Source organism: Bombyx mori, chromosome 15, assembly GCF_030269925.1.
Source record: "Bombyx mori chromosome 15, ASM3026992v2".
NCBI lineage: Eukaryota > Metazoa > Arthropoda > Insecta > Lepidoptera > Bombycidae > Bombyx > Bombyx mori.
In genome coordinates this window covers 3,889,596-3,914,651 of record NC_085121.1, presented here as the reverse complement: position 1 = coordinate 3,914,651, position 25,056 = coordinate 3,889,596, and the positions used below count along the sequence as shown (strand labels likewise).

General features: G+C 37.0%; 1 protein-coding gene and 1 long non-coding RNA gene across 3 annotated transcripts in view; both read right to left on the bottom strand.

The window, feature by feature from the left end:
* Nucleotides 1-10,629, bottom strand: part of LOC692464 (aquaporin) — a 99,415-nt gene extending 88,786 nt beyond the window's left edge. Inside the window, exons 1-2 of one of the 2 annotated variants that reach the window (XM_012692288.4) lie at nt 10,249-10,629; nt 238-309 (exon numbers count right to left, since the gene is read on the bottom strand). In XM_012692288.4, coding sequence (XP_012547742.1) covers nt 238-309; nt 10,249-10,270 — 94 coding nt within the window. In that variant the 5' untranslated portion in view covers nt 10,271-10,629. 2 annotated transcript variants of the gene reach the window in all.
* Nucleotides 10,630-22,009: 11,380 nt separating this feature from the next.
* Nucleotides 22,010-22,545, bottom strand: LOC134200168 (uncharacterized). Its single transcript, XR_009974963.1, has 2 exons — nt 22,448-22,545; nt 22,010-22,325 (listed from the first exon to the last, which is right to left on the bottom strand). It is a non-coding gene; the product is annotated as an uncharacterized LOC134200168 (long non-coding RNA).
* Nucleotides 22,546-25,056: the final 2,511 nt, after the last annotated feature.

Below are 25,056 nucleotides of genomic sequence, written 5' to 3'. Positions count from 1 at the left end.
ATTTTAATGATATACAGTCTTACTTGTATAACTTCGGAAAGACAATAATGTGAACGATAAACACCAGCAAACTCAAACTAAAAATAAATGTATATAGAAGTAAACAGTGCTATGAAAAGGAAGTAGTGAAACCAACACATGCCGTATCCTCCAATATCGTCATATTATATGGAGGAGTGATTGTATATTGAACCCATTAGGTTGTGCCTCATGCATATTGGATAGCATGCCGCTTACCAAGGAGGCGCCGGCGTGTAGGCGCAGCGGGGGCTTCGCCCTCAGGCTGGGCACCGTTACCGCTTTCTACATCTGCAACCAGATCAACTGTTAGATAGATTACATTTGGAACGAAGTTTCTTATGGGACGATGCGGAGGGGTACCCTAACTGGGAAAAAACGTCCGTAACGTAAGATTTTTATTAGTAATGCACACAGTGTACGACTTAACTTTGTAATAACGTACAAATTAGTAATGTACACAGTGTACGACTTAACTTTGTAATAACGTACAAAAATAACATTTTTTTTTATTATTCATTGACCAAGATCTCAGAGGGTTCGTTTGCGCAATACACTAACTCTTATGCAAACATCCGTGAATGAAGTGTACCACAATAAGTTCGCACGTTACTGAATGACCGTGGGTTGTTGCGAAACCTCCAGTTTTATTTTCTTTATACCTCGAATAGAACTTAAAATTAATATTTTTATAATAAGGAACTTCGTGCCTATCCGGTGTCCTACGACACCACACATCTTTTTGGAACGAAGTTCCTTATCGCGCGTTGTGAAAGGGGGCTAGACGGAAAAAATTCTTACGAAAAGTTGTCACGACACTTTTTGCTATAAATTCTTACGAAAAGTTGTCACGACACTTTTTGCTATAAATTCTTACGAAAAGTTGTCACGACACTTTTTGCTATAAATTCTTACGAAAAGTTGTCACGACACTTTTTGCTATAAATTCTTACGAAAAGTTGTCACGACACTTTTTGCTATAAATTCTTACGAAAAGTTGTCACGACACTTTTTGCTATAAATTCTTACGAAATGTTGTCACGACACTTTTTGCTATAAATTCTTACGAAAAGTTGTCACGACACTTTTTGCTATAGTAAGCTATTGTAAGCTGTGCGGCGTCGCATGTTTCTTTGTCTGTCTGTCTCTCTCTCTCTCTTTCTTCATACCTCGAATAGAACTTTAAATTAATATTTTTATAATTGGGAACTTCGTTCCTATCCGGTGTCCCACGACACCACACATCTTTTTTATTTACAGATTTGAAACTCTATGTAAAATAACATATGTACGTTAAAATAAAGAAAGTACATTGCAGTTTCATATATCTAGAGTTGGAGTTTTTAGACCATTTTCTAAAATACATATATTTGAGTAATATAATATACTTAATGTAAAGGCTTCAAACGGTAGCAGAAATTTCATTAAAAATTTATTTTCACATTTCCAGAATTTTCGATTAAGTTGAGTCAAGACTCGAGGTGCTTACAAAATCAAATGATATTTGCACGTGTCGAATTACATAATATCCAGTCACTAAAGTACAGGGGAAACGCATTTGCAGTGCAAGAATTTGATTGTGATAATTACAAATTATTATCTGATCTAGATTAGTGTAAAAAAACTGTTTTTTTTTAAATTACTTACATGTTTTTTCGGTACTTAATGAAATTGTAGTATCAATAGATTTGTTAATCGATCGTATTTTGGTAAATTCAAATAAATATAAAGTTGAATTCATTGACAGTCGCTCCTAACAAAACAATTTTAATACAACAAAATTTTTTTTTTTTTTTTATTGCTTAGATGTGTGGACGAGCTCACAGCCCACCTGGTGTTAAGTGGTTACTGGAGCCCATAGACATCTACAGCGTAAATGCGCCACACACCTTGAGATATAAGTTCTAAGATCTCAGTATAGTTACAAGTTCGTGTTTTTGTGTTTTTCTTTTTCTTCAAGTCACCGTAGTATAATTATAATTCAAATATTCCCATACATCAAATCTAAACTCATGAGATAATGATGATAATGACAGTGAATCAGGAGAATGGAAATCCCAACAATTTATTAATTAACGAAAACACAACTTGCCTCCAGTAGTTTCGATTCGTGGGTACAAAATGAACAATGTGAGTTTATTTGACGTCAGCAAGCAAAAAGTGGACGATAAATGCGTTTAAGGTTATGGAAAGTTTACTCGTCATATTTAAAAATGTAATTTCAGTAAATAATACTGGTGGTACGTAGGACCTCTTGCGAGTCCGCGCGGGTAGGAACCACCGCCCTACCTATTACTGCCGTGAAGCAGTAATGCGTTTCGGTTTGAAGGGTGGGGCAGCCGTTGTAACTATACTTGAGACCTTAGAACTTATATCTCAAGGTGGGTGGCGCATTTACGTCGTAGATGTCTATGGGCTCCAGTAACCACTTAACACCAGGTGGGCTGTGAGCTCGTCCACCCATCTAGCAATAAAAAAATACAAAATAAATAATAATAGTGCTCTGAGGAATTTTTCGAGATTATACCGTCATCTCGTTTTTACCATCACACCGCCCGTCACCGGAGTAGAAATCATCCATACTACCTGGAGCCACTGCGGTCATCCACAGTGCGTTTCCAGTGGTCTTTTTTGCCACGTACCATCCAGCTATGGAATGAGCTCCCCTCCACGATGTTTCCCGAGCGCTCTGACATGTCCTTCTTCAAACGAGGTTTGTGGAGAGTATTAAGCGGTAGGCATCGGCTTGGCTCTGCCCCTGGCATTGCTGAAGTCCATGGGCGACGGTAACCACTCACCATCAGGTGGGCCGTATGCTCATCTGCCTACAAGGGCAATAATTTTTTTTTTTATCACGATTGCTTTTCTATTCAATTTTGATGTTTTATTCGTCATGTTCTGCTCCAAACCGGTACATACTGCTATTTGATTTCTTGATAAAGGAAGCACGTAATACTATTATGTAGTCTCGAATAAGAAGTCGTCGTGACCTAAAGGATAAGTTGGCGGTTGCACTAGTATCGAGCGATGCGAATGTGCCAATGTTCGAACTGAAGAGAAAAAAATCCTAGTTCTAAGTCGTTAAATATGTAAAAAAAAAAATTTCTTTTTAATCTTTATTAGAGGCTTTTATATAATATAATCAGTATTTTTTTAAACTATTGACATACAAACTCACGAACTATCTGATGCTATTTTGCGCAAATACCATAATATTATCAACATGTCTTTCGGCGAAATTTGTTAAGTCACAATTTTCAATTGAACCAGCATTGAAGCAGGACCTTAACAAAATACTACAAAAACGAAAACCATAAATAATTACGGATTTAATCTCAGGCGGGTACCAATTTTTCTAATGAAATACGTACTCAACAAATGTTCACGATTGACTTCCACGGTGAAGGAATAACATCGTGTAATAAAAATGAAACCCGCAAAATTATAATTTGTATAATTACTGGTGGTAGGACCTCTTGTGAGTCCGCGCGGGTGGGTGCCACCACCCTGCCTATTTCTGCCGTGAAGCAGTAATGCGTTTCGGTTTGAAGGGTGGGACAGCCGTTGTAACTATACGTGAGACCTTAGAACTTATATCTCAAGGTGGGTGGCGCATTTACGTTGTGGATGTCTATGGGCTCCAGTAACCACTTAACACCAGGTGGGCTGTGAGCTCGTCCACCCATCTAATCAATAAAAAAAAAAAAACATTATTATTTATTGTCATTATTATTAGGGAGTCCAACACTCATATAAATATTAGCCTATTCATTAAGTACATGTATTTTCTACATGGATACCAAGTTTCAAGTCAATCGGATGCACGGTTCAGTAGTTATAAGGAACATCCGTAAAAACCACTGTAGATTTATATATTAGTATATATGATATTCCTACATCGTGATAGCCGTCCGTTAAACATGTTTTAAGGACGTGTGAAACATCCTATTAGAATTAGCAGACGTGCACGTTAATAAAACATAACCCGTATTTCAGTGCATCTTTCTGTTTTACCCTTGACATGTTAAGCGAAACGATTATTACGTTTGGCAGCGATGATGTGTTTATAAATAAACGTAATATATTTAGGTTTGAAGTGGCAACTAGCTGTAAGGGCTAATTTACATAATTTCTCGAAAACGTACAAACGAGAATCTATATATCAATACGTGAAGGAAAGACTTTGTATCCCTTTTTACGAAAATTGCGCGGACGGAGGACTATGAAATTTTCCACACTTATAGAGAATAAAGAGAAGAAGCGTACAATGCTAATATTTTTTTAAAATAATGCATAAAAGATACATTAAATCAATAAAGAAAAACATTACACACACTACCATGTATTTGACGCACACACGCATGCATACTATTTATTTATTGTCAAACTTTTGTTCTTGACGTCTATGGTCAAATTAAGAATAGATTAAATATTGTTTGTCTTTATTAATATTTTTCTATAGTCTTCTATAGTTTATTAATATTTTTATATCGTCTTGGCGAAATTTGTGATTATAGAAGTATAATAGTCTTTGAAAATAGAATCATAATAGTGTACGAACTTATAATTGCAATTAATTATAGTAAAATTTCGACTACCGGGCGACCACTAGTATCAATAAATGTTCTAGCTTAGTTTGTTTTATTGGTGCATCCATACGTTGAGTGACCAATTCCACTATTTTCTCGGTGGGTCGACTGTTGCTATTCGGAGCTTGTGTAAACAAGGTACTCTTGAAACTGTAGTTCGTCACTAATCAAGTTTTCGTCGGATATTTTTCTCCTTCTCAATCGTTTCAGTCTTGAAAGAGTGGTCGTGATCGTTATATAGTGTTAAAGGAGACAGACTTGACGCGTCTCGATTGTCCGCCGTCTCTTCCTGCTCTAGGCCATTCTACTGCACTAATTTAGGGAGGTACGTTTGAGTGGCGACCATATTCTCACGCTCGTGGCCAGTAATTCTGAGATCAATGAAGAAATGCGGTCGAGAAAGTAATATTCTTGATATTTTGAGTTATACAATTGATCACAACAGCACAGATTAACTACGATCAACTAAATAATAATGAGAAAGAAGACAGAGCACAGTATGTTTACAAAGTGGTATTTCATTCTAGCCCACCTAGACGTACCTGTCTAATTGACCAATTTTACTTATAATCCGAATTCAACAAATAAATGGACATATAAAGACACGCGGAAGGCATCGACACTAGAGACGACCTGAGGTTCCAATATATGGGCCGGAGCCCCCAAATAACAGCTACTTTTATGTCATTTGAGAAGAGTCCTGTTTGAATTCCCTATAATACTAACTTTATATATAGCTTGGAACTTCTAGGTCGACGAAGAAACTTTAGTTCCATATATATTTCGAATCGTTAGTTCTGTGAACAGTATTATAAGGAGTAATATGAGGTGATCTCATCGCTTTTATTTTACTTTCGCCCCTTCCGTCGAAGCCTACGTCATCACTACTCTACACTACACACACACACACACACTACATACTAGCTCGAACGATTGCTTTCATGGATTTTGACTGGTACCTTCTAGCTCGCTCTAGAACAAAATCGCCTCAAATATATTTCCGGAGCACAATTCAAATGACCAGGATTGCATTATTTTAGTTTAATGCAAATAAATACTACAAGCTTCGTAACTCGATAGGCGAGTGTCGCTTCCAAATGTTTTCTTGGTAATCGAGTTTTTATCATCGAGTTAATTGTATGTTACATCTATATTCGAGAAAATAAATTCGAATTTTAATAATTACTTAATTTAAGGGAAAATTTAAAAACGACCACGAACTAGCAAACTTGAACTCAAAGTTGCTATACCATAAATTATTATCACAATTACATTAAACGATAACGGATTCGCGAGAAGCCTAAACTTAATGTATTTAACTCTAAATCATATAATAAAAAATAATGGTAAATTAAGTCGATCAAAGTGACTCCGAAATAATAATTAAAAAAAAATATAGAAAGAAAACGACAAATTTTGTAAAACGTCCTTTTCTCAATGTTATAAAATGAACACAAAATATTATCCAACCTTTTGTCTATACCAGAAATACCTCCATCCGTCACACTAAACTATTTGAAACCAAGCAAGCGTGCTCTCGGCTGGGGTAAACATCTATTGTAAAGATAATTGACAATGGACATTTTATTTTATCAATATTTAAGATCCACCCGAAACAAAACCATGGTCAGTCAACAACAACGAAAAAATATTACATTGTCTATGAATTTACTAAACTGTTGAAATTTGGCGCCAAGTATTTCACGACTCGCACTAATTAATTCATTTTAGAAAAAAAAAAAAGTCTTTTGCGTTATATCACCGTGCAAATTAGTAGTTATTTGCATACCTTTCGATAGTGTAATGCGTTCGAGTTTTTTCCACATTCACATTTAACTTAATTAATTTATTTACTCGAAAATTAAAGTGAGAAAACATTTAGACAATAATAATTATTCTAGTTATATTCTAAATATAAATAGTATAATATGAAAAATAATTCTTTTTAGAAAGTAGGCGCGTGTTATCGGAAGCCATATCAGGATTAAGTCTATTTGTATGTACCATATCGTTACATTGTACTTGTACTACATCATGTTACCGAATTTATCAGTCTATAATTATCACGCTACTGATAATTGAGATTAGCGCGCACGAATGATTAGAGGGCTTACAAACATCGAATTATGTTATTTCGTTTGACCTGCATATCCTGTTTAACGTTATATTAACCCAAAGTGAAGAATTTAATAGTTACTGAAAGATAAACCTATAATTTGGGTATACCTTCAGGAAAACCTAAATAAATACATTTTTCTTATAATACCTACATACTTTTGCAAAACAAAAGAAAAATTTAACTCATCATCATTATCTTGCCCTTCTCCCCGTCACCTGGGGTCGGCGCAACATGTTTTCTCCTTCCATACTCTTCTATCATAGACCATTTCTTCGCTCACTCCCCTCTTACCCATATCGTCTTTCACGCAATCCATCCATTTCTTCTTAGGTCTACCTCTTCCTTTATATCCTTCCACATTCATTGTTAACACTCTCTTACCAACCTCATTTTCATTTCGTCTCATCACTTGTTCATACCATCCCAAACGCGCACTTCTCAGCTTCTCTGTCACAGATGCCACTTTCATACTTCCTCTAACATATTCATTCCGTATATAAATTTAAATAAATAAAAAATTAAATCTTTATTAAAAAATTAAATAAATAAATAAAAATTACATAAAAATTTAACTAAGTACATATTATGCAGTAATCGAGTTTAGGATAATATTTTAGGGTAAAATTTTTTAAGGTTTTATTTGGCCTGGCAACGAGACCTTTAAGCCATATACGGTATGTCACTTCCTTAAAAATAAAAATTCGTGCAATAAAGCAATGGGTTCCGTGAAAAAGCCTAATTTACAGATCAGTCTGAGCTACATAAAGATACGTTTATTTCAAAATGAATGGTTTCCAACGAAACGCAAACGCATGTATCGCAAACGATACTTGTTGCGAGACTATTTCTAAATGACAGGTTGTTAAACCTGGCTTCGTCTATTGAATCACGTACCAGACGAATAACTACGCAGTTGATCTTGTCGCTATGAACCAAACCGAAATAAACTAAATTAAATAAGTCCTTTAAAACTGCTTTGCACGACCGAGTAACGTTCTATTAATACTTTTTTTATTTTTTATTGCTTAGATAGGTGGACGCGCTCACAGCCCACATGGTGTTAAGTGTTTACTGGAGCCCATAGACATCCACTACGTAAATGCGCCACCCACCTTGAGATATAAGTTCTAAGGTCTCGAGTATAGTTACAACGGCTGCCCCGCCCTTCAAGCCGAAACGCATTACTGCTTCACGGCAGAAATAGGCAGGGTGGTGGTACCCATCCGCGCGGACTCACAAGAGGTCCTACGATCAGTAATTACGCAAATTATAATTATAAACATATAGACACAATAAACACATTTAGATAAACACAATACATATAGACATAATAATTACATTTTATCAATACTAGAGTCCATACGTTTAATTACTCATACATCATTTATCATTGGAATAAATTACTAAGTATCGCACGCTACTTGGTTCAAACGTAATTAAATTGTTTGTTAAGTACGAAGATACGCTTGATATTTATATAATCACATGAATATTCCACTTGTGTCCGAACAAACATAAGTATAAACATAGGTCGTACGTGAATATTGTTCGTTGAATGCATTAGAGAAATTAGTTTAGAAATGTGACCTCATGTATTTTATCTAGATGCTCCAATTGAAATATTTTACAATTAATTATAATACGTAGTTTAGTTTTATTGTTGCTGTTTTTCTATTAATTGTCTTTGTAATGAACAAATTAAATTAAAATTAAAAGTAACGATGCCAAAGTAATGCTATATTCGTATTTTAATGAACTAGTAAACGAACCGTCTGGCTATTTTTCTGTTGATTAAATGGTTGGACGAGATCTCACACATCACACAATCCCCCTAGTTAAATGATTACCGTAGTAAGACCTCTTGTGCGTCCGCACGGGTAGGTACCACCACCCTGCCTATTTCTATCGTGCAGCAGTAATGCAGTAATGCGTTTCGGTTTGAAGGGTGGGGCAGTCGTTGTAACAATACTTGAGAACTTCTATCTCGAGGTAGGTGGCGGCATTTACGTTGTAGATGTATATGAGCTCCGGTAACAACTTAAAACCAACTGGGCCGTAAGCTCGTCCACTCACCAAAGCAATAAAAAATAAATAAAAACAATAGACATTAACAACGTTAATGCTGCCACCCACCATGAGTTTTAAGTCTCATGTTTTAAGTATGCACCGCCCTTTAAGCCGGCACGGATTATTGTTTCACCCCCGAAATAGGCAGAGTCGTAGTAGCTACGTGTGCGGGACTACAAGGCACCCTACCGGTAAAAATATTTGACAATAAGTGGCTAATTTACTAAATATTTTGATGCAAACTTAATGGATTGGAACTCTACTAGACGGATTGGGAGAAAGCCGTATTTTTTTTCAAATCGTACATTTGTTCATGAAAGATTATCACGCTGAATATTTACGAATAGCAGCTATACACGTAAATATTACCTATTCATGAACAACATATGCAAAGTCCTACGAGACTGAATCCCGTTTCTACTCCATTAAAGTATTCATGACGCCTAATCTAAAGACAATCTTAAAACAAGATAAAAGAGTAATTAGTAGGATGTAATTTAAGTGAACACGTCGTAATCCTATTTAATCCTAGTTTTTGATAACGGTATTCGATATATTCGTATTTCAAACTATTTAATATTTTAATATATTTTTCTAACTTGCTCGAGACTGATTCGATTTTTGGTTTTTTTAGTTTTTAAATCTGGCAATTTTTCGAAAAACGAAACGCGTTTAGGGATTTTGTAAAATGTCGTATCTCAGTTGAAATATCGGATTCTGTTGTTTATTGTGTTCATTTGAATTTGAATGTCGTGTCCACCGATAAACCATCCGTAATCTGTTACGATAGTTGCATCGTCATTTAAGATGTGTATTTTCACTTTAATTGTATTAAGTATTTTTCGATCCGCTAGCAACGGAACGACCGTGAGACGATGAGAGTTTATCGTTGATAATGCACTTGTAGTTGGCACCTTAATAACTATATGTTCTGTTTTTTAGAGTTTCAAACATTCTACCAAACGGCAGTTTTCCGATGTTTCACATAAAAAATATTATATCTAATTTCTTCTTGTTTTTAGTTCATTTTTTACATTGAGATTTATGTCATGAAAATTTGTCATGGAAATTGATATTATTGAGTCGACGCTGACAAGATGATGATAATAAATATATTCGATACATGAAAATTAAAGAAACCCGAAAAAAATTATGTGGGACGTTTCTGATCTTGAGCCTGTCGAACTAGAGATACGACAGATTCCAACTCGACGATGGTATTTCAATTTTAATGCATTTCATAACTAATACAGAAAATTAATAAGGTACAAATAAAAAAATATATATACCTAATAGTTACGATAGTACACGAATTAGGGTACAATATTTAAATAAAACAATTTTAGCTAGTTAAAATAAAATTCACAGTTAAATAAAGCCTAAAAGAATCACATTCTTTTTTTAGTTCTGATAAAAAAAATAGTGAGTTCAAGAACGAAACGAGAATAGACTCACTCTCAGTAGTTTTCGTTGCCATTGTTATTTTTGAATTTTCTCAGGAAAAATATCGAGAAAAAGTCGTCGGAAGAACTCGTCCACTGTAATACGAACGCGTCGCCTCGTAGAGCCGCTACGTTACAATGCTACGGAGCTCTCGCGCAACTAATAATAACTATTGTTATTACAGTTTAATAAATAGCACTGAAAACAAATTGTTACTCTTTTTGAGGCGCGTGCGGTCTGCGCGGTACACAAGCTTTGAATGATACAGTTCCACCGGAGTTCGTGATAAAACGAATTATAGAATCAACAATGTTTATGGAGACCGATCAGCCTGACACGGTAGGTAGCCTCAACGTCTGGAATAAACCCGAGCAGTGGCAACGCTTAGGTTTTATTGTGCCTAATTAGTTTGCTACGCTGAAATCGAAATTTGTTTTTTATCTCTTCTTTATTAGCGTGCTTGATATACTTAGCTCAGTTTCAACCGTTTTATTGATATTCGTTACTAATTTTATAATGAATGTTTTATTGTTATTCATCAGTTGTTTAAAAACGAACTTTATCTTTAAGAAGCACGAATGAACTAGTAAAGTGTGCTTTTGGTTTAATATTGTCACATTTCTTCAAATAAAAGACAAGAGTACCAAAAATTTATTGGTGGTAGGACCTCTTGTGAATCCGTACGGGTAGGTACCAACGCCCTGCCTATTTCTGCCGTGAATCAGTAATGCGTTTCGGTCTGAAGGGTAGGGTAGCCGTTGTAACTATACTGAGATCTTAGAACTTATATCTCAAGGGGCGTGGCGCATTTACGTTGTAGATGTATATCCGCTCCAGTAACCGCTTAACATCAGGTGGGCTGTGAGCTCATCCGCCCATCTAAGCAATAAAAAAAAATAAAAATAAAAATGGTTGTTTTTTTGCTAGGATGGGTGGGCGATCTCACAACCCGCCTGTGTGCTAAGTGCGTGTTTTTTAACTTCTCGATCGCGTAGAAGTTAACTCTACAATGACAATGTTTTAACGCAATTTGTATGGAGTTAGAACAGCATCCCTTCGTTTTCTTACATTGTTAGTGGCGCATCAAATAAATATCCATAAAAATTTGGGTTAACTTTAACGCGATTGAAAAGTAAAAAAACTCACACTAAGCACACTGGTGTTGTGTGACCAGACGTCAACCACGACAATACCAGCCTCCATCTTGAGATATGACTCGTAAGTCTCAGTTTTTACAATATAGAAGCTACCACGCCCTTCAAACCGAAACGCATTACTGCTTCACTGCAAAAATCGGCAGGTTTGGTGGTACCTATATGTGCGGGCTAACAAGACGCCCATCATTCAAGAACTGGTTGTATTAGCATTAATTTTATGTATTAGTTGAGATGCGCAGACGAATTTTCGGTGCATCTAATGTTAAGCGGTCATAAGTCGCGTTAGACACCTCTCAATGCTACTAAGTTGAACTCAGGAGACGGCGGGATGGATGTAATATGCTCTGCGTAAGCCCTGTCCCGCCGTCTCAATAGCTCCGAGTGGGTTCCCGCCCGGTCCGGGGTGGGGCGCCGGCTGTGAGTGGCAGGAGTTTTTAGTGAGGTTCGACTCCCACATACCACAACTGACGTGCGGGTGGGGATCCGGCGATTTTCTCCTGTGGAAAAAAAAAGTTGAAATCAGACCAAACAAAGCCATATAACAATTACCAAGTTATGAATACGTTCCTAACTCGTGTTCGTGAACAAATTTTGTACAGTATTTTGAACGGTGGGTCAGACGCTGTACAAAAATAATTGAAACTTCGATTTCATGTCTCGAGCTGGATGGCTGCAATAATATTTCGATGTCTGTACGGGCTCCTGTAATAAATTTTGTAGCAGTTAATCGTGAGTTTGGCTGACCTTCTGTTGTTGTTGTTTTTGTAGTCCTAGGGTACTCCGCTAGTACATAGGGCCCTCACAAGTTTTCTCCAATTGACCCTGTCTTGCTTTTGCTCCTTGTCATCACTCCAGGTCACGTCGGCTATCCCACGTCCGCTATCTCACTTTCCAGGGTGCGTCGCCAAGTTTCACAGCCCACCTGGTGTTAAGTGGTTACTGGAGCGCATAAACATCTACAACGTAAATGCGCAACCCACCTTGATATATAAGTTCTAAGATCTCAGTATAGTTACAACGGCTGTCCCACCCTTCAAACCGAAACGCATTACTGCTTCACGGCAGAAATAGGCAGGGTGGTGGTACCTACCCGCGCGGACTCACAAGAGGTCCTACCTACCACCAGTACCACTAGTACAAGGCGACCAGGTCTTCTCCTGCCACGCGGTTGCCACTCAAACGCGATTGATGCTGTTGACGCGTTGACTCCGCTTGACCTTCTGTAGCTACAAACAATTTGAAATTTCATAATAACAACCGGTAATATCATTGTTAATTATTTAAATGCTTAATTCTTATAAAAAGTTATAATTATTACAAAGACTAAAACCAAATTTTCTACAATCATCTTCACATTACTCATTTCATAAAAATGCAAAATGTATGTACATCGTCATTAATTACATGATATATTTTTATTAATTAACAGATAAAAAAAGATTTATTTGAAAACAAAACGCGTGTAATATTATCTTATATAATAAGCAATAGCTTTATATTTTTAATGAAGACTAGCCGTACTCGCCCGCTTTGCTGGGCATTTAAAATTAACATTATTATTTATTGTCATTATTATTAGGAAGTCGAACACTCATATAAATATTAGCCTATCCATTAAGTACAAGTATTTCCTACATGGATACCAAGTTTCAAATCAATCGGATGCATGGTTCAGTAGTTATAACGGAACATCCGTAAAAACCACTGTAGATTTATATATTAGTACAGACTAGGGAATCCCTCGGACGCCTCACTCTGAATATCGCTAAATATCTGAAAATGCCAATTTAAAATTTCTGACGACGTTGTCATGAGTTGCGTTCTGATAACATAGCTTTACCTAAAATATAGATCAAAAACTAATACGTAAGAAAAACATTCATGCTGCTTGTGTGTTGTTGTGTACTAGAAAACAACTGACCCTTTTTAAATGCCAGAAAGTTCTATCTATAACAAATAATAAATTTGCAATAAAGCAATGTCTTCATAGACAAAATGTCATTCAACTTTAGCAATTATTGTTCACAAGAACAAAGAATTGTATACGTGTATCAGTATAAAAAATCATAAAAGATCGCGTCGCGTCGATAAGCTGATTATTAAAAAATAAACTTAAGCGCAGTCGAATCCGACGTCATTCATAAATTTTAAATCTATTACGATTTCAATCTCGTTTTTAAGGAAAAAGCATGTAAAGGAAACGATTACAATAATTAGTTTATTATTAGTTAGCTGTGAATGAATGTGTTAGATACGATTGGCTCCAGATACGATCGACTGATGTCTGAACTGTATGACTCTCTGGTGTCTTAGAACAATACCACCACTTCTCTTTCGATTGGTGTCGTAAAAAGCGAGCAAGGGATTGACTGGAGTATGGACAGCAGCGCTCTCTATAACTAGTGGTGGTACTTTGAGATATCACCGTGCTGGTTATCTCTTCCGCGAAGCAGTCATGCGTTTCGAAGTGAAGGGTTGGGGCACACATTTCACAATATAATTGAGATTTTGATTTCTTATAGCATGTACGCTCTTTGGTAAGTACATAAAATAGCTACTCAATTGGACCAATAAAAAGTCTATGATGAAGAAACAAGATCTTTTTTATAAAAATTAAACAAGCCAATGATATAAATTAATTTCTCATTTTAAGGGGAAACATATAATTAAGACTAGCACGGCAGACGTTTTCCTGCCCTAAAAAATAAAAAAATTAGCACCTGGTCCAAAACGTAAATGTAAGCCGTTAAGATATTCATTCAAATGGATATTCACCAAAATCGGTTTCACGTTTTAGAAGAGAACCAGCAACAATCACACTTTTTTATGTTTGAGCTATTACTGGTGGCCCAGAGGCCTCTCCAGTTTCACCATGGCAGGTGGGCGAGCAAAGGCTCAGCCAGGGGTGGAATTTTCTAACAGCTGCCCGAGCGCCTCCAAAAGAGACCTAACAGCCCAAGAACAATCACACGTGCAAAATAATACGAGTAATACACGTAAAGATGATTAATGTGATTAGTGGCACCCGGAGAACTAGAGGTATAATAATCGAAGTTTTAATTTTATTAACGTCTATCCAACTTTTCATCAAAATGCTTTTCCTAACTATTCGCTGGTGGTAGCCTAAGGGGTTATTTCTGCTACGCTATGGCTGATAGGTAAGCTCACCAGGCTGAATCTGAGGGATTTCATCTATCATAAAACTGGTAGAAATAGGCAATATTTAAGTCTGTAGGTCAAAGTACACGGTGTGTAATAATGAAGAAATGAAAAATAAGCAATACAAATGTAATTAAATAAACATTTTATTTCTAATAATTCAGATTATCGCGGTAATTTACGTTTTCTTTTTAACGTTTATCAAGATAGTGCTGATAAGTATTTTTAAATATTGAAACCGTTTTATGTATTCCCTTGTCTTTATGCTTCAATTATTTAAAATTGTAAAGTTCCGAGGTTTAGAATACTTCATAGTTTTCGAAGTTTCAAGAAAAAAAATTGTCAAATGAAAATAGTGAAACGCGAAACCGTAAAAGTAGTTTTAATTATGTCTTCTTCTTCCTATTCGTACACTCTTGACAGAGTGGTCGTGGTCATGCATCAGTCGGATCCTGCGATACCGATGCTCTCGCGATGCGACGCCATGTGGCACGATGTTTCGCAGAGTGAGAGCAATCATTTATGTTGTAGTGAGTAACAAATTTTAATTATGTCTACGAGTCACGAAAACTTAATAAAATACTAAAAGAATCCATTTTCACAATTTTACGATACACCAATACATTTTATCAACCAAATGTCCAGTATTGTAAACTCCAAATTTCAACAAACCATCCTGAAAAGTGATAGATTCCAGAGCAACATTACAATCAAATCAAATTAGCGTAATAGTCTACATTATTTAAGCTACAATAAATATTCAAGGATTTTGTTTTCTGAAAGTGAACAACTTTTTTTCCCTATCATTTCATTGGTAGCCTACTAGTAAGGAGCTATTACAGGTACGCTCGGAAGGGTAGGTGAGCTTACGGACTCAACTTGAGAAAATTTGCCAACACCAACTTTGCTACTTGTAAGAGCAGTACTTCTCAGAATCTACTACCGGCTCGGAATGGCGACCCACTGAGAAGATCTGGCGAGCAGCCCAATAAGCTGATAACAACATTTAATCATTAAGTAACTCGTAAATCTTCTTAGATATTTTCTAACAACAGACTGATGATAGGTTAAAAATTAATTAACCATATTTTGGGAAAGCAAAATCACGCTTTAACCCCAAGGAGTATGGTTTGTTTTCGTTCAATTTCAAAAAACAATCTCACCCGTCTTATGTTTTTGTGTTGGCAAAAAATGACAGCACTCGCTGAAGGTGAGGTCGTTAAAACGTAATAAAGGGCGGAAACACTAATTATACAGTTTATGTGCCATACAATTGACGCTTGTAATCAAAAGTCAAGTCTTATATTTCGTTTTTTCATGGAAATTTAAAAACAAAGATACGTTTTCATATATTTTTCCTTTTTTCAATTGTGAAACATGTCAATGGATTCCGTAATCATTCTACAATTTTATTTATATTAATATTTACTTAAAAACTCTTATAAACAATATAGAGTTTTATTTTTCGGTTTTCTAGACGAGTTTTAAAACGAGAGTCGATTTTAAAGTCTTCGTCGCCTAAAGACGCTCGATACAATCGTATCAAGCAATGCATATGTAGCAGTGTTACTGGTGGTAGGACCTCTTGTGAGTCCGCGCGGTTAGGTACCACCACCCCGCCTATTTCTGCCGTGAAGTAGTAATGCGTTTCGGTTTGAATGGTGGGGCAGCCGTTGTAACTATACTTGAGACCTTAGAACTTATATCTCAAGGTGTCTATGGGCACATCCGCTTCACACCAGGTGGGCTGTGAGCTCGTCCACCCACCTAAGCAATAAAAATAAAAACATCCTTCTCTATTATATCTTCCTATACTTTCCGTATCCTTCTTTCGCGTTTACGAACTGAACAAACAAAACAGTACCGATGCCTGTAACATAATGATTAAAATACAGTATCTCGGGAATTGTTTGTAGTTATCAGTTGAGTTCGTAGTAATTTCGAATTCAATAAAACAAAGAATGTACACAGTGATAAAGATATAGAAACATAATGTTACCGCGATAAGATTAATACGTTTTCACTCTTAAAACAAAACATTTTTTGCACTTCATTGTAGTATAAATTGATCGGTCGTGATAACGGTTATCGTACGTTTGTTTGAAACAACAATTTGCCTGGCAAAAAGATTTTTACGCATTTTACCTACTTGTGCAATAACTGGTCTCTTGTACTAACGTCAGTCAGAACAGTCACCGAATAAGTTAAGGTGTAAATCTCGTATTGGAATTGAAGTCGTCATGGCTTAAAGGATACAACGTCCGCGGCATTCGTATAGAGCGATGCACCGGTGTTCGAATCCCGCAGGCGTGTACCAATTTTTCTAATGAAATACGTACTTATCAAATGTCCACTATTGACTTCTACGGTTAAGGAATAACATCGTGTAATAAAAATCAAACCGACAAAATTATAATTTGCGTAATTACTGGTGGTAGGAGCTCTTGTGAGTCCGCACGGGTAGGTACAACCACCCCGCCTATTTCTGCCGTGAAGCAGTAATGCGTTTCGGTTTGAAGGGTGGGGCAGCCGTTGTAACTATACTGAGACCTTAGAACTTGATTAGACTAGATGTCTATGGACTCCAGTAACTACTTAACACGAGGTGGGCTGTGAGCTCGTCCACCCACCTAAGCAATAAAAAAAAATCCAGCATTTTTTAGAGAAGAAATACCATAAAGGCGGTGTTTCTGAGGCTTTTTATGATACATTAATTGTGCCTTGAGCACTCAACAAAGCAAATGAATAAAATTGACTTAAAAATACAACTGCTGCCCATACTCACAAAGGTAACATCGATGCTCTACCCAGGTTGAATGAATATTAATCATTCCTTACGATTACCATATACCATGAAGTCATGATATATCTAAATAAATCTATTACAAATCACATACGTTAGTCAATGTATAACGCAGTGGTACGTACATAAATGTATGTAGGCGTTAATGTGGAATGTCCTCTCATCCTACCCTGATGTACCTACGGGACATTAAACTCCTACGGGTATGATTATGAGGATTTTTATTTATATTAGCAATAAGGTCACAGTTCCGTGTGATGACTTTGAAATTACCTCCTGCCTCCTACGATGGGTTCTATACACCTACCCTAATTACCAACTCTAGGTAAAAAAATATTTAAATAAAACGTAATTAAATGACGAAAGATAAGGTAATAAAACTAAATAAGACAGGATATTTTATTATTAAGTCAAAAGGACAACTGCAGTTCGAATTTAAAATGGCGCTATGTGTAAAAAATCGGTGTTGATGTTTTGTGTTTACCGAAAATAAATCGATTTACATTTTATCCAGTATGTAATTCGATAATGGTTCTCACTACGTGCCAGGTTGAGTTTGCACGAGTCGTGAATATATTGAACACAATTTTTACGGTTTAACTTCGAGTTTTTTTATTATACTTTCCGACTTTTAGAATATTTTACAGTTTTCGTGGTCACAGTCGACAAATGTGTTGACATTTGAATCTACTCTTGACTACCGTCTGATGATGTAATAAAAAATGGAAGCGATATTAAAACGTTAAAGTAATTGTAATCATGATTAAATGTTTTCTAGATATGCCGCAATAGATATGTAACGCTAATAATAAATAAATCTTTACTATTCAACTCTCGTGTGGCACAGCATTAATGTAAACAAAGACGTAAAATAAGAAAAACAATTATTCAGCACTTATCTGACTAGCATTTAAAAATTATTTAAATAACATTCATCGTCATTTTTACAAGACAAATAAGTCACTGATTAAACGGTCAACCGATAAATTATAGGGTCACTTTCTTTGCAATATTTATAAAATTCAACCTTAACTTTTGCAAGACGTTGTTATTTCTATAACAACAATGATTCTTGTAATTCGTTTTTATTTAACATTTTCATGAAACGGAAGTGAGTCGAAAATCCATACTAAAAAGTGACAAACATATTGATTCATATTTATTTAGCCTGCGAGTAAATGAGATATGGATGGATGAGATATGGAACTATGGATGGTTCTGATCCTCTGGAAGGATGCAATATACACAACATGGAGCTGGAGCCGGATATTCTATACACAGAAGTAACTGCCGCTATTGGAAAATTGAAACCAAATAAGGCAGTCGGCATCGATAATATTACCGCCGAAGTTTTGAAGGGCCTCGGAGAGAAGGGAGTTGCGAAACTTGTAGACTTATTCAACTCAATATGGCGAAGCTGTGAATGGCCGAAGGATTGGACTCACTCTGCGATACTGCCATTACACAAAAAAGGCACTAACAGGAGGTGTGACAACTATAGAACGATTGCCCTGATATCACACACTAGCAAAGTACTGCTGCATGTCATTAACTCAAGGTTTAGACACTTCCTAGACTGGCAAATTCCACAAGAACAAGCAGGATTTGTTAAGGGAAAGGGTACTCCCGAACAGATACTCAACGTAAGGCTTATCATAGAAAAGTGCTATGAGTATAACATCCCGGCCGTTCTATGCTTCGTCGACTACCAAAAAGCCTTTGACTTCGTTAGTTGGAAGCATTTATGGTACGTGCTTAAGGACATGGGCGTTCCCATGCATCTGATTCAGCTGATGAGAGCCCTGTACCTGTCGGGACGGGGATCGGTACGGATCGGCCCAGCACAATCAAGAGAGTTCCGATTTGAGAAAGGAGTGCGCCAGGGTTGCATCGTCTCGCCCATACTTTTTAACATCTATGGCGAATACATAATGCGCAAAACCCTAGAGGAGTGGGATGGTGGCGTCACAGTTGGGGGCGTAAAGATCTCGAACTTACGATACGCTGATGATACCACATTAGTGGCGTCATCAGAAGAGGAAATGGAGGAGCTGCTGCGACGTCTGGTTATAGTTAGCGAGGAAATGGGACTAAAGATCAACCAGTCCAAAACAAAGATCATGATCGTGGATAAATACGGCACCCTTAACGAGAATAATATTCTTGGCCAATACGACATTGTCAAGACTTTCGTGTACCTCGGCTCGATTATTTCCAATAGAGGTGGATCGGAAACCGAAATAAGGCGACGCATCGGAATGGCCAAATCCGCTATGAGCCAGCTAAACAAAATATGGAGAGACCGAAACATACTCAAGAAAACGAAAGTGCAAATTGTTGAGACGCTCGTTTTCTTAATCTTTTTGTATGGGGCTGAGACCTGGATCTTGAAAGAGTCTGACAGGCGACGCATAGACGCGTTTGAGATGTGGTGCTGGCGGCGCATGTTGCGCATCCCTTGGACGGCTTTCCGGACGAACGCTTCCATCCTCAACGAGCTAAAAGTTGACCAGAGGCTATCCACCAAATGTCTATATAGAGTGCTCCAATACTTTGGTCATATAGCAAGAAAACCCTCTGACAACCTGGAGAGACTCATAGTGACGGGTAAAGTGGATGGAAGACGATCCAGAGGTCGTAGCCGAAAAAGATGGAGTGACCAAGTGTCTGAGTGTCTGGACATGAGACTGAGCCACGCACTTCACTGTGCCACAGACCGACATAAGTGGCTACAAATTACAAAAAAAGGTCACAGGCGGGCGCATCACGATGCTCAGCAATGAGCGATCGACTGAAGGAGGAGGAGGAAATGAGATAGAATACTTCTGGAGGTTTCACTTCTGCCTCATATAGCACCACATGCTTATGCATTTTAGTTGCGTTTAAGTAACAAAAAATATATTTTAAGCCTAATGGAAGAAGTCAGTACTTAGGAAAAAGTTGAATTATCAGCTTAGCGGAGTGTTTCTGGTTAGAGAGTCATAAAAAAGCACCATGTTATCTGTTTTTCAGTGTTTTTAAGTCTCTGGTGCATAAGGCAATACGTCCGGTGTACTTACAAGATACCTAGTGATGCGACTTTACCGTGACTTAATTACTATGTCAGATACCAGTCTTTCTAAATATATTCACGTAACATTATCACAATCTAGAATATAATAACCTAAAACCAATTAAATTAACAGTTTCCATAACTGCTGCTGACAAGGCATATTGTGATCCTGCAGAAATAGGTTTTTTTTTTTTTGTTGCTTAGGTCGATGGACGAACTCACAGCCCACCTGGTGTAAAGTGGTTACTGGAGCCCATGGACATCAACAACGTAAATGCGCCACCCACCTTGAGATATAAGTTCTAAGATCTCATTATAGTTACAACGACTGCCCCACCCTTCAAACCGAAACGCATTACTGCTTCACGGCAGAAATAGGCAGGGCGGTGGTACCTACCCGCGCGGACTCACAGAGGTCCTACCACCAGTAAGAAAATAGGTACCACCATCATGCCTATTTCTGTGAAATAATCGAGCGTTCCGGTTTGAAGGATTGGACTATAGTTACGTAGTAACTATTTATTAATCTGTGACTATAGTTTCCGCATTCACGTAGTGTTTTCTGTAAGATTCCGCAACAACTTACCATCACAATTAACAGGTCAGCGTGCTCACCTGCTTAACAAATAGGCAAATAAAACCGCCCTCATGTCAAGTCTTAGAAATGTTATAAATCCTTTAATAATAATATTATTAAATACAATTTTTAACTACATCAGATCCTGTCTAATAGGTTATGGTAATAACAATATAATATGTTCATGAGATGCAATTAATCTAATTGCTCTTGTTATGTTATTGTCATGCAGTGTAATATCAATATCCATAATTACATTTGCGTTGCTGTACGTGACGTTTGATTACTCATAACGTCCACACAAATGCATTCGTTAATGATTGGGTTATTGATGTCTTTTATGACTTTCTCCGGCACCAGACGTGCTGGCGTGACGAAGCCGTCATGAGTTCCCGTTTGATGGACAGAGGTTGCCAGGGCAGACCTCATGTCTCAGAATAGGCAGCGACGTTCTCTTTGTGAGGATTTTTTTTATTTTTTTATTGCTTAGATAGGTGGACGAGCTCACAGCCCACCTGGTGTTAAGTGGTTACTGGAGCCCATAGACATCCACAACGTAAATGCGCCACGCACCTTGAGATATAAGTTCTAAGGTCTCAAGTATAGTTACAACGGCTGCCCCAGCCTTCAAACCTAAACGTATTACTGCTTCACGGCAGAAATAGGCAGGGTGGTGGTACCCGCACGCGCTGACTCACAAGGAGTCCTACCACCAGTAGATATAGTATATGCTATAAGTTTCAGTAGCTGCTCAACACTATGAGATGATAATAGGATCTGCCTAACAACAGACTTATTGGTTGTAACACAAAACCGTCAAGCAAGAACTATCCTTCCAGAAATGCCACCGTGTTTCTTACAGATCAAAATTTGATTTTTAAAAAAACACGTTAGTCTCGAATAATCACTAAAATGGAAAAAAAAATAAAAAAAAAAAAAAAAAAAAAAAAAAAAAAAAAAAAAAAAAAAAAAAAAAAAAAAAAAAAAAAAAAAAAAAAAAAAAAAAAAAAAAAATCAACACCATCTTTTTCTCTCAGCACATACCTGCTAATCGAAAACCATGTTTAATAAAATCTAAGATTGAGGCAGCTGCGGGCTCTCGGCCCGCTGAACGAGGGAACCGGTGGTCGTTTCGCTGGCGGCCACCGGTCCGGCGTCCGTGGGACGGTGGGATGGATGTAATGTGCTCTGCGTCAACCCTGTCCCGCCGTTTCAATAGCCCCGACTGGGCTCCGGCCCGGTCCGAGGTAGGGCGCCGGTTGTGAGCGGCAGGAGTTTTTAGTGAGGTTCAACTCCCACATACCCCACCTGCCGCGCGGGTGGGGATCCGGCGATTTTCTCCTGTGGAAAAAAAAAAAAAAAAAAGATTGAGGCAGCTGCTTCTGTTCAAACGCATCATTGACGTCAAGTTAACAGATAATAAATGAATGTATAATAAATATCCTCTGAATTACCAACACTACCTTTTAAGCAAGAGCTGGTTAGCAGTAACTACTGATTAATTCTACATTACTATGCGACCTTCGTACAGTAAAAATATACAGTGCAAACACTATATTACATACATATTGTATTAATTTATTTCACTAGACATGCGAATTGTGTGCGCAAATTCACCGGTCACGCTATATTTGGTAAATACCATACATGGTACAATTACTCTCATTAGCATAAATTTAATTTAAATAAATTGACAGAATTAGAAGAAAACGTTCTATTTTATTTTTCAGTTTTCTGTTTGGATTATTTTTTTGTTTATATCAATACCATCCTTCGATTTAAGAGAGCGTAATTAAAATAAATTTCGAGTTTTTAATAATCAAAAGCTGCAAGTTTAATCTGTGATAACTATTAATGCACAATAAATAAATACTAAATAATAGTATCGTTTAATTCAGAATAACATCAACGACTACAAATTATGTTAAAATAATATGTTACGTCTTTTAACACTCATACAGGTCTCATTTCGGTTATTTTCGACCTATTCTAATTTCGAAAAACATGCAAATGCAAAAAATGTTATGGACCAAATTTCGACCGCGATCAGAATTTAATATATTATTTATCTATACTAATATTATAAAGAGGAAAGATTTGTTTGTTTGTTTGTATTGAATAGGCTCCGAAACTACTGAACCAATTTGAAAAATTATTTCACTGTTTGGAAGCTACTATTCCCGAGTGATATAGGCTATAATCTTTTTTGAAAAAAATTAGGGATCCTTACTAAGACTCCAATAACGTAACCCAAGGTGTAAAAAAATACCTAAAATATTATTTACATCGCGTGCCCTGCGAAAACTATTGATGATAGATTAAAAAAAGTACTACGACTTTGTAGAAAACATTATTATTTACAAAAAGTGTCGCGACAGCATATGTCTGAGTATTATAGTATGCCGCAATAAGTGTTCTTTTATTTCATAAAATAAAACAACGTCAAATATCATTGAAATTTTTGTTAAAGACGCGAGCGGAGCCGGAGCGGCCCGCTTGTTTCTGTATAAAATTAGACAGTGCAAAACAAGTTATCGTTATTTAAAGATATTTTGGAATTTACTTTCAACTGTTAGCTCTCAGAAGTTACGAAAGTAGCTCTATCTTTCGGTTATTTTCACACCAGCCTTCCTCATCAAACTGGGGTGGATGTCGCCCCAAACAAGGCGCCCTACGTGTTTCTCTTTGCTTACGTAACTCTACCATGGGCATAGCGACGACGACCCAAGAAAATGACGCGTTGGCTGCACTAAGCGAGACTTCGCAAGAGCAATGGGACATATGACCGAACCGGTGCTGGTTCTGGCCCTACAGGTTCTCTCCAAGCTATGGCTTGACAATTTTGTCTAGGCGGATTTGATAACCCGAAAGATGTGCTCCATACAAAACACGTAGCATTGCGCCTCGCCTACGACACGACTAGGTGGTAGGACCTCTTGTGAGTCCGCACAGGTAGGTACCACCACCCTACCTATTTCTGCCGTGAGGCAGTAATGCGTTTAGGTTTGAAGGGTGGGGCAGCCGTTGTAACTATACTGACCCTAGAACTTATGTTTCAAGGTGCGGGCGCACTTACGTTGTAGATGTCTATGGGCTCCAGTAACCACTTAACTCCAGGTGGGCTGTAAGCTCGTCCACCCATCTAAGCAATAAAAAAACCCATTGATGTAAGTCGGGCGATCTCCTCCTGACACATAAAATTTTGTAAAGGTGTTTTTGATGGTTCCATAAATTATATCAGTGCGGTGTACAGTATCACTCTGTCAACCATAGTTACACAAGATATTTTAAGGTTTATAAAACGGATTACGGGTAGCACACACCGCATCAGCAGTGATGTAATGTGTGCTCGGAGATAAGATGTAAAAGCGGCACCTTTCGGATCGCTATCACAACATTATTATAAGGTAAACATTTTCTTAAAATTACAACCAAGGTCATCGGTGAAGAATGTGTAGAGATAATAAGTGTCAAGGGAAACTGTAAATTTGGTCGAGATAATGCACTTCCAGAATATTTGTAATTGGAGATTCTTTTGATTTTTTTTCTCTTATTTTATACTAGCTGACCGGGCAGACTTCGTAGTGCCTCAATCTATAAATCAAAAAGTATCCGTCCGACGGGGGGGGGGGGACATCAAAGGAAAAACAAAATTGTTATTTTTATTTAATTCCGAGCATTTTCATATTTATCTACCTTTTAAACCATCCCTGGACTTCCACGAATAATTCAAGACCAAAATTAGCCAAATCGGTTCAGCCGTTCTCGAGTTTTAGCGAGACTAACGAACAGCAATTCATTTTTATATATATATAGATTTTTATATTATACATCAATATCAATAAAACAACATCGCAACGTCTCTACATTTTGTTCGTTCATTTTAAATTGGAACAGCTTACATACGAGTATCAATTGATAGTTTATTGACTACACAATTCAATATAGAGTATGCATTTTCATACACGCATTGTATTTATTTCTGCTGTACAATTATAAGCGGGCCAAGCTGCGAAGTACGGGTAACACTAAATAATAAATGGTACATTCCTAAACATAGTAACTGGAAACA